Raw genomic sequence first — 11,032 nt, forward strand, 5'->3', positions numbered from 1 at the left:
CATTATATCCAAGCAAAAAGACGTACGGCTGTCAGAAAAGGTCTCCCGTCCGTAAAAATGTTTTGTCAAATTTTCTTCAAGAAACTTTCTCACGGGCGACTAGCGACACACCCATTTGTCCGCAGCAGGTACTTCAGTGAGCCCCAAGTCGGCGCGCATGCGCTAAAAACGCGACCATTCTGACATCACTGTTGTGGTCCCTCTCTATCTTTCTCTCTCTCTCTCTCTCTCTCTCTCTCTCTTCCCGCCGCTAGGTGCTGTTGTGACAGTTCGCCCGGAGCAGCGTCGAGGTTCGGGACGAGATGCGGTCGACGTGAGACACGCCGCGGGCTGCTGCTGGCTAGAATGACCGTACGTCGTCGCGCGAACCCCCGTTGATCAACGTCGGCCGGCGAGCGATGCAGGACGCGCGCGCCAGCGACGGGGACTCCGCCGCGGAGCGGAGCTGTCCGGAGAAGAGGACGATCCGTTTCCGCGGGTCCGAGACTCACGTGTCGCCCCACGACGAGCGCGTGGAGTGCGTGGACCCGCCGCGCCGCAGGCTGCAATTGTCCGACGGTCAGGATGCGCAGAAGAGGAAGCAGCGTAAGTGCCGCGCGACCGCCTGCAGACGGAACGGCGCTTTTCCGCGGGGGCGGGGGGGGGGGGGGGCAGTGGTCGTGTGACACGTAAAACAGGAGGGAAAAAAAGAGCGGTGTCTCGCGCGCGCACACACGCGCGCGCAAACACACACGCACACACACGCTTTGATAGATTAGATAAGATGACGTCGATCATCAACGCAGGGATACGCTCGAAAACGTCACCTAGTGCCCTAGTGTACTATTTTATCTTTGTCGCTCGCCGAATGTTGAACGAGGATAAAATGAACACGCTGGGGCACTCGAGTGACGTTCCCGAACCGCGGCCCAGAGGTGATGTTCCTGGGGCTTTTTTCAAAGTGCATTTGCCGCGGACTCGCGCAGAGAGAAAGAGATAAGTTTGAAACGCGGTCCTTGCGAACTGCGACGGGTCTTCTGTACTCCGTTTGTACTCGCCACGAGTCCCGCTTTTCTGTATCGCTGTTTCATTGTTATTGGCAAAGGCTGTTAAATAGTAGCCGCTATCATGGAGCACAAGTTACTTCGAATTTACATCTGCAATTTATTCAGCGAATGCGTTTACCTTCTCCGCAGGGGTATCGTTGATGCAATTTTTAAGGACGGAATTAACGAGGGGCTATCAGCTGGAACACGACGAGGAGAGATTCTCCGCGAGGCGGGAGAAGGTCTACTCGTTCATGAAAATTCCTCGGGAGGTGGAGAACTTCATGGCGTATGGGTTCCTTCAGGTACAGCGACACTTGAAGCGGCAGCTGTCGCATTACACGCGATACATTTTGCTATTGTTGCCATTTTTGTAGTGCGCCGACTCCTTCCTCTTCGTGTATACCTTTTTACCGCTGCGATTCGCAATGGCTTTGTGGGCGGTGATAACGAGGCCTTTACGACACTACCTGAGGTACCGAGAGATATCGTTTTAAGGCGACACGTAGGGCAAGGTGACCAAGTTCGGATCAAATACCAAATGCGGATCGACAATTTGGCGAGTTGTTAATAAAAACACGAGGGGTAAACAGCTGACCAAAATCATGTACACCAACTAGTGCCCAGTGGGCATTACTTTATCCTATTATCTTATTTTATCTTTACAATGCCCCAAAAAATGCCCAGTAATGCCGCAAATCTGTACACCACAATACCCTCGGCGGTTTACTCCTCGTAAAAACACGTCGACGCCTTTTATGATGTCGACGATGTAGCGCAACGTTGTTAATGTATAAAAGAGCAAAATTGAAGCGAATCACTTTAGAACGTCGCTTGTAAGCGACTCGTCGAATTGCCGATCCGCACTTGGTGTCCGATCCAAATTTGGTCGCCTTACCGTGTTCGTTTCCCGAGATTATCTCATCGCGATCCCTCGTTTCGCAGGAGCGAGAAAGAGCACGCGAAAAGCACGGAGAGATACTTGAGTCCAGCCGAAGTGTGCGATTTGTTGAAGGGAATCGTGGTGGTCGGTTGCTGGGCGGCTACCTGGAAGGTGGACACCTCCATGATGTATCATTTAGTTAAGAGCCAATCGGTTATAAAGTTATACATATTTTATAATATGTTGGAAGTGGGAGACCGTCTTTTCAGCGCTTTCGGCCAGGACACGATAGACGCCCTGCTCTGGACCGCCACCGAGCCGCGTTCGCGCTCGAATTCCACCCGTACGAAACATTTCGGTACACTACCGCATCTCCTGTTTGCCGTCGCTTATGTCCGTATCCTTCGTTTAATTACGTTGCTACGATTAATTCGATCGGGACAAGCTTAGGCCGTAACGAAAGATGTTTATACCTTGACTGCCTTCCCTTTAAAGTGTTGCACAGTATATTGGTGTTATTCCAAGCGACGACGTTGAATGTGGCAATCAACAGCAGTAACAAGGCGCTTCTCACAATTATGATGTCCAACAATGTAAGTGGGAGAAGTAAAGCATTCACTTTGTTTGTAAAAAGTATTTTCACGGTTTCAAATAGGGTAAACTCGTCGTACGAAATAAAATATTAGCTGTAACATATAATTTTTTGGCGAACACAACCGTGTTCGTATGTATACTCGACTTTCTTGAGTTATTTATTTAAATTTGTATAAAGAAAAAGTTAATAGGTATTTGAAAATGACTAGTTTAAGTTAAAGACGTATAAAATTACGTTAAATTGAAAGTTATTGACTTATTGGCTTAACTTTTAATTGTTTAACCTTTACTAGTCAAGAGTATTTCACGCGGAGTATTTTTAGTTTGTAGAACTGAAGGGTTCCGTCTTCAAGAAATTCGACAAGAACAACTTGTTTCAATTATCATGCGCCGACGTCAGGGAAAGATTCCATCTCATTATGCTGCTCCTTGCAGTGAGTCTGCAAACGATGAAAGAGTACGCATGGCACAGCGATCGTCTCGCTGTCTTGCTACCCGATTGCGTGCTACTGTTATTGGCAGAAGTTCTAGTCGATTGGGTTTGTATCGCAAAATGAATCGTATATTACGGAGACGTGTGCGAAGAAATATCAGGTCGGAAATCGAATCAGATTATTTCTACCACTAAATTGTTCGGATCATTCTTATTGATAATTTAATTATTTGCTCGCACGTTTCAATCGCCACTGCCTACATTAAAAATGTTGGTAAACCGTGTGCGAGTCATCTCCATGCTAATGACAATGTAATTTCCGTAAAGGTGAAGCATGCGTTCATCACACGTTTCAACGAGCTGCCTTCCACCGTCTACAGGGATTATACCGTGAGCCTGGCCTACGACATGGCGCAGACACGTCGCGAGACAGCGTTCTCGGATCCCTCAGACCTGGTTGCACGGCGTATGGGCTTCATACCTCTTCCTCTGGGAGTCGCCATGGCGCGCGTACTGTGCACGACCCTGACGCCATCCGCGAGACCCGCTAATATCATACTTCTATTATTAGCTTATCTCATATTGGTATCTCTTCGCATACTGAATAGTTTAATCATTCTTGGGAAGGCGTGCGACATAATGTCGTCGCACACGCAACCTGACAAGGACGACGTCCCCGCGAAATTCCCGTCGAAGAATCGTGCCAACAGTGTCGACATGAAAAATCCAAATCTTGGCACGGCCATTTTCTCAAATAGCGCCGTCAGCTTGAACAACGTCTGCTTGAACGAGGCGTTCCTGGAGCCGGACGAGGCGCAGAAAAGTGAGAAACTTCAGTGTAATTTCGACGAGCTCACGAACGTCACGAAAACTGTGCTAAGGACAGGAAGCGAGCCTCTTCTGTCGCAATGACAAATCTCAGTAGCACAATTGAAATGTAATGATTTTTTTTATTTATAAATTGTACATATTTTGTTGTACATATCTACATGCACAGGAACTATATGGACGCTTTTTTGCAATGATATTTATAAGGTATGGATAAGAGTAATAAAATTGGTTACCATTTATTATTAAGTTTTACTGCCAAACGTCTTATACTTTAATTAACAACTCAGGTTCCGTAATTTAAAAGAAGGCAGGTAACGGGCTACTTGAGAAACCAAGCGCTGTAGGTGGTGCGCAGAAATCAACACTTCGTTATAGTTGTCGATAATTGTATTTAATCTTGAGCGTTTCGATTTTTATTTAGGATCGTCTTCAGCAACTCAAATGTATAGTCGTACAAAGAAATGTGAAGAGGAACAGACACATGATCGGATAAACTTATAATAATTGTGTTAACGTACATATAGAAATTTAATTTCACGTCTACTCGCTGTAATACTCGAACCTAGGAGAGGAGCGACGCCCACTAATGGTGACAAACATTGTGTGCCTTCGCGACTACTGAAATTATGATATCGGATCAACGTCGAGACGTTAATCAATCTTATACAATGTATAATTGTGTAAAATATATTTTACATAATTTTATAAACTTTTGGTACTGTTGGATACCAAAAATGTTTACTATATTCAATAGTCTCTAGCTTCAATCGTGATTTTGTCGCTACTGCGAAGTTATAAAAAGATATGACAAGTGATGACGAGCTGTAAAAAGAGATTACGTAAATAATTATTACGTAAAAATTAAACTCGCTCTCCTACCTTATCGACGCTCGAGCAAGGAGCGCGCACTCTTACCCACGGAGTCGCGGCGCGACCGGCACATGGAGAATCCGCTCGGCTCCCAAGAGTTCGATATGCAGTTGGTCGACGTGGGTCGACGAGCGCGCGACGGCGTCGGCTCCGGACGCTGTCTATTCTCGTCTCTCTCTCTTTCTCTCTCCCTCCCTTTCCCTCTCGCCGTCCTTTTCCCTCCCGCTCCGCGCGGCCGCACGCTCTCTCGGTCGACCGACAGGCGGCCGCGGCGCGCACAGGACGTCACGGAGGCGGAGGAGGACGTCGGTCCGCCGCTCTTCGGACGAGCGCGAATCACGCGAATTGGCGCGATAGTAACGACCGACGACGTCCCCGTCGGGTCACCGGGACGCTCCGCGCATGGATTCACCTCAATCGCACATCACGGCAAGTTGAATGGACGAGGGTACGAAATACCGAGTGCCCATCGGCGACGCCTGCGTGTCTATGCGCGTGTGCTTCGACTCGCTGTGCTTCTCGTCGTCGCAGCAGCCGCCCGCCGACGAGGAGGACGACGCCGCCGCCGCCGGCGTCGCCGAGGCCGCCGTCACCGCCGCCGCCGCGTCGTCGACGCAGCTACCGACGGAAGGCGCCGCGGCCGTCGCCAGCGGCACCAGCATCATCGCCACGACCGCCACCACCACGCAAGTCACGCAAGTGGCGCACTTGGGTGCCGGTGGAGGTGCCGCGATCGCCACCATGGGCACCCTGAGGGAGCTCCAGGAGCTGCTGCGGGTCAAGGACGAGAGGATCGCCGAGCTGGAGGCCGTGGTCGGCTGCCGGGACGCCGAGATCCAGGAGCTGCGCAGCCACCTGGACAAGTTCCTGAGCGTGTTGCCCTTCAGCGCGGCGCCGCCGCTCACGCCGACGAAGCCGCGTACGCGCGACCGTGCCCAGGGCATATCCGCGGAGCCGCCGCTCCAGGAGCTTGCGACCCTCAAGCTGGTCGACAAGAGCGACAGGTTGGTACCACGCGGCCCGCTGTTTTTCCTGCCTGTTGCTCGCGGCGCGGCGCGGCGCGCGCGCGCGCCTACTCCTCCTCCTCCTCCTCTATCGCTTTTTCCGCCTCTCGCGTACGCGCTTAGGCGCGAGCCTACTACTTCATAAAAGTTTGAATAAGCGCTACTTTTGACACGTCGAACGTGTCGCGGCCCCGATAACTTTGACTCCGTAATTGCTTCACTGGAATCCCGATACGTCCGGGAGGAGATGCGTATCCTTCCGGCTGCAATCTCGGGCCGCGCGAGTGTATTGTAGAATCTACGCAAAATTGGCCGACGCCGCTGGTGGACGCTCGAAATAATTTCGGCAGATCTACGACTACGTGAAAAGCGATCCACGCGCGTTTCCTCTCGCCCGGCGAGAATTGAGATATTTTCCCCGCGGCTTCGGTCTTCGGTATTTAGCACCTTCGCTCTCGACGCCGCCGGTCGCGTTGTCCACATGTCAACAACTTCGGCTGCTTTCCTTTCGGAGAACACGGTCTACTATATTTTCGACACACGTCGCCTTCCATCTAGGCCCGCATACCGAACCCTCTTTCTGAAGGCTGTCAAAAGTGGTTTGTGGCCAATCAGAAGGCTCATTAGCCACTTTTAGAGGCGCATTTATCGATAAAGGAGGGCCTCAAAGCCTTGTGTCCACGATCCAAGAACTGTGTCCAAGTTCTAGTTTCAAGAAATGCGTAGCCAATCAACTTGCAGCTTTTCCATAAAAGATACAGGTTGATTGGTTGCAAATTTCTTGGAACCTGGACACAGTTCTTGAATCGTGGACACAAGGCTTAAGGCCTGCGTCCGCGATGCCAGAACTTGGCCCAGGTTCTAGTTTCGAGAAATGTGCAGCTTTTATGGAGTAGCTGCAAGTTGGTTGGCTGCACATTTCTCGGAGCTACAACTTGGATCAAGTTCTAGCATCGCGGACACCAGGCCTTCAGAATTTAATTTCAAGTCAATCGACACTTTTCGACTCTACTCGGGAGGAGAGTCGGAGTGTGTTTTTGACCGAAGAAACCAAGGGGGTAACCACTTGATGCAATCGTGGGGCAGTGTCTCCGAAATCATTATAAAATCCTTACGAAATCCCCGTGTGGTCGTTTTGTCTTCATTTCCAAGTTTCTTCACTTGTTAGACAATAAAGATTGAACTTGAACGTTTTCCCAGCTCGTTTTCAATTTTCAAAAAAAAATTTACTTTGTTTAGCGAATATCCAAATATACATATCGTAGTTTACACTTGTAAGCGCGTATTATTTTCGTAATGACTGAAGTAGTTGCTGTTAGAACAGCGGGTTGAAACGTTGATACACCTTTGCGGGGAAATTTGCGGAACAATAAACAGTACATACAAATCCAAATTACTTTTCATTAAGACCACGGTTAGACTAGTGGGAAAAGTGGGAAAGCAAGGAAACACGTTTTCTACCGAGGGGAAAACCGCTGACCAAAATCTTGTACACTAATGCCCGGTGGGCATTACTTTATTTTATTATCTTATTTCATTTCATTTATCTTGTTTTGTCTTATTTTATCTTATTTTATCTTTATGATGCTCCAGCAAGGCCTAATGCCTGGTAATGCCGCAAATCTGTACACCACAATGCCCTCGGCGGTTTCCCTCTCGTTTTCTACCTAACCGAATACTACAATCTTAATTGAAATTACTTCTACAAGCAAACACTTCTTAGTAAAATAAGAAAAATATATTTTGAGGTTTAACGTCACATAGTTTTAAACGTGCGTATAAGAGAAAATTATTTGCAATTAGATGAGATTATTTGTAATTAGATGAAATCAAATGAAATCATGTAATCGGTGGGACAACATTTTAGCTGGTGGTTATCCCCTTGGAAGAAACACTCCGAGTATTTCGATAGACCCATACAGCACCGAAGCTTTCAGAAACATTTCAGAAACATTGCAACATTGCAGCAATGTTTTCTGAAATGTTTCTGAAAGCTTTGGTGCTGTATGGGGAATCTCTTTTCGACGAAACCTTTTCTTAAAATCTTTGCCATTTCACAGTGGCAACCCGAGTCGAAATTTTGGCCCTATGTTGAACCCTTAATTCTATTATATAGTAGGACCTAAGACAGTAGAAGAGATCGAACTGAAAGTACAAAATTTACACTTACTTTAAAACTGATAGCGTCGGAAATTTCTACTTTTGCCAATTTAGCCTTAAAGTAGGTCCTTTTAGTAGGAGCTAAAGTAGTAAATTTTTAGAATGAAAGATTCAAGGGAGGAGTAAAAAATATAATCATCAAAGTAGGTTAATTATTATTGCTGGTCTATGTAGGTGTATAGATCAAGTAAGTAGGTGTAAATTATCTTTAAAAGTGTCAAAATAGTATCAAAATTTCGACTCGGGGAAATTGTTTTAACTTGTGTCGATTTGTGTTTCCTAAAAGGAAAGCACCCTTTATCAGGAAACATGATAGTGCACCGCGCCAAGTGTACGAGGCAGATCGTGCGTATCTATATGCGAGCAGACTTGTCGAGAGACCCTTCCCGAGGTCATTGACTCTCAAAGGCCGAACCGATCGAGTAGGCTCAATCGACAGTTCGGGTTTGAATTCAGGCTGTTCCAGATCCGTCGTGCCGCTCGTTAACGAGATTCCCGAGGTCGTTTTGAGACGGAAATCTTAATATAGAAATCTCTTTAAGTTGCCAGTAATAAATAACAATAATCGAGCTAGTCGACATTAATCGGTCAATGTTTTAATACAGAAAATTCATCGCGAAAAATATTACCTCAGCCAGGGTTTGAACCTGGACTTTCCTACTCTCTAAGCGAGGCGTCTCACTGAGGCATGTGGTAATATTTGTCGCAATAACAGTATAACGATGATATCTTCGCGTCTATTTTTCGACTTTAAACTGCGGAAATCTTGATATCAAAATGCCGAGGCTACGATACACGGAGAGTTTTCTTTTAAAATTTACTCTGAAAATCAAGTAATCGTAGGACGACGTAAAACAAGTACAGTAATATCGACATTTCTTAAAAATTATTTCAACTATTCTAATTTGTAACTACACAGTTGGAAAATTTGTTGTTTCTTGTTAAAACATGCTGGTTAAATGTTTAACACATTCATGTGTTAATTTATCATATTGCTCTTGTGTTAATTGATCTCAAATGTAGAATTATTAAAATAACCGAAAAAAATGTTAAAGCAACACAATGTGTACTCATTTTTTAATCTTACACACTACATATATTCTATATTATTAGTAACGAGATTTATCTATTAAAATTTACGGAATAAAATATTGATTTTATTCTATATAACATAAATGAGAGTAATTTCGAACCGTCATTTGACTTATTACATCTGTAAAATATAAAAATTACATTTAAAAAAATTCATTTTGTAATTAAAAATATGTTAATTTTACAGAAAATTGATTTTAAATTATTTTAAGATTAGCATTTATTTTGTGTTAAAATATTAACAGAGTATTAGTGTGATTATTTAACATGTCCACAAAAATTTGTGTGGACCGTTTGGGACATGTCATATCTGTAAAATTTAACACCAATTTTTCAACTGTGTATTCGTACAGTTTACTGATCCTGTCTATTTTTATTACACTAGAAACGATAAAACGCGTGCTTCGCGCGCGCAGTTTGTGGTCAAGCATTGTATATTTTTAAGAATTTGTATGCACGCGAAGAAGTAATTATATGCGCAACGTCAATTTAAAATAAAAAGTAATTTGTCACTCACTGATACAGTTCGCAACAGCAAAGTTGTACATCGCTAACTATACATGTTAAACTGTAACAATACAAAAATGTATACGATTATTATAGACTAATTATGCAAAATCCAGACTATTGTATTAAATATACTTTATATTTAATATTTTTCACAATAGGTATTTATTAAAACAATTATATAGAATACTGAAAGTCTTCCTTTTAAATATGAACTCACAAAATTTTATACGTATGGTTTTGTCTCTAACACTTATTCGAATCCACGTTCGAATCATTTGAATAAATAAAAAGCACAGAACAGATGCTTTATTTTGCACAATTAGCAAATAACAAAAATGTAAGACACTTACGATTTCTCTGCCGTTGCCCGATGCCGTCTAGGCCTGCTTCTATCAGATTTTCTTGTTGCACTTACACTCACAGTACTCACTCGCGAAAATCGATCGCGCGAAATTTCGGACACTCCCGTACGCGATGTAAAATACCGTGAAATGCAGTAAGCGACGTTCTTTACTTCCTGCCCGTTCGAATTGCGAAGAACGACAGAGCGAATTACGCCGTGAACGCCGAAGTCGCACAAATTTCTCTCCCCGAAAATGAAACAGATTACACGAAATCGATAGATAGTTAAAAGCGCGGTGCGTAAACGAGATGTAACCGCGACAACATACCACGGTTTACTTTCATATTTTAGATGAGTTGGTCTCGTGAAATATCCATGTACACGTTAATAAAAAGCCGTCGCCTCAACGCGCAATTCGTTTCTCATTACAAGTTGTAGAAACTTAATAATTATTGTAATCTAGTAGCGTTACTTGTCGCTGATAAAGGAGTCTAAATCAATAGCGTTTTATCTTTACATTCTTCACGATCGAGTCTTTGAAACCGACAACGCAAAAACAATACCACGCACGGAGCGACTGCTTGCCGGCTCGACGTTCGGTGAGCGAGTGAGAGCGCGACAACCTTCAGGTACAATGATGGTACGCAAAAACATCGTACGTCACCGCGCCGAGTGAAAAACAACAAAAAAACGTTGAGAATTCGTTGGCCCATCTACGTAATGGAAAATTCCTTACTTATCACTCGCTCGCCGAACGTCGAGCCGGCAGGCAGCAGCGAGAGTTGTTCCGTGCGTGATATTATTTTTACGTTACCGGTTTCCAAGACTCGATCGCGAAGAATGTAGGGATAAAACGCTATTGATTTGGACTCCTTTATCAGTGACAAGTAACGCTACTAGATTAATTATTATGTTTCTACAACTTGTAATGAGAAACGAATTGCGCGTTGAGGCAACGGCTCTTTATTAACGTGTACATGGATATTTCACGAGACCAACTCATCTAAAACATGAATGTAAACCGTGGTACTTCGTCGCGGTTACATCTCGTTTACGCACCGCGCTTTTAACTATCTATCGATTTCGTGTAATCTGTTTCATTTTCGGGGAGAGAAATTTGTGCGACTTCGGCGTTCACGGCGTAATTCGCTCTGTCGTTCTTCTCAATTCGAACGGGCAGGAAGTAAAGAACGTCGCTTACTGCATTTCACGGTATTTTACATCGCGTACGGGAGTGTCCGAAATTTCGCGCGATCGATTTTCGCGAGCGAGTACTGTGAGTGTAAG

The 11,032-nt window shown here is 44.9% G+C and overlaps 2 protein-coding genes across 4 annotated transcripts in view; both read left to right on the forward strand.

Annotated features, from left to right (window-relative positions):
• The window catches only part of LOC105562547 (protein TAPT1 homolog), a 5,460-nt gene extending 1,455 nt beyond the window's left edge, over window positions 1–4,005 (forward strand). The window contains exons 1-7 of one of the 3 annotated variants that reach the window (XM_012013485.1): window positions 255–585; window positions 1,176–1,330; window positions 1,403–1,500; window positions 1,971–2,305; window positions 2,404–2,501; window positions 2,826–3,041; window positions 3,263–4,005. In XM_012013485.1, coding sequence (XP_011868875.1) covers window positions 399–585; window positions 1,176–1,330; window positions 1,403–1,500; window positions 1,971–2,305; window positions 2,404–2,501; window positions 2,826–3,041; window positions 3,263–3,847 — 1,674 coding nt within the window. In that variant the 5' untranslated portion in view covers window positions 255–398 and the 3' untranslated portion in view covers window positions 3,848–4,005. Of the gene's footprint in view, window positions 1–254; window positions 586–719; window positions 1,331–1,402; window positions 1,501–1,970; window positions 2,306–2,403; window positions 2,502–2,825; window positions 3,042–3,262 lie in introns of those variants that run through there. The other 2 variants (XM_012013487.1, XM_012013486.1) reach the window with 2 other exon arrangements.
• Window positions 4,006–5,074: 1,069 nt separating this feature from the next.
• Window positions 5,075–6,463, forward strand: LOC105562585. Its single transcript, XM_012013545.1, has one exon. It carries the CDS (start codon window positions 5,075–5,077, stop codon window positions 5,783–5,785), a length of 711 nt encoding a protein of 236 aa, XP_011868935.1. The 3' UTR covers window positions 5,786–6,463.
• Window positions 6,464–11,032: the final 4,569 nt, after the last annotated feature.

Source organism: Vollenhovia emeryi, unplaced genomic scaffold, assembly GCF_000949405.1.
Source record: "Vollenhovia emeryi isolate VEMERY1.0 unplaced genomic scaffold, V.emery_V1.0 DF939186.1, whole genome shotgun sequence".
Taxonomy (NCBI): Eukaryota; Metazoa; Arthropoda; class Insecta; order Hymenoptera; family Formicidae; genus Vollenhovia; species Vollenhovia emeryi.

Bases quoted from the DNA above. Each gene is read 5' to 3' on its own strand.
- LOC105562585 (XM_012013545.1), top strand. From the start codon at position 5,075: ATGGACGAGGGTACGAAATACCGAGTGCCCATCGGCGACGCCTGCGTG.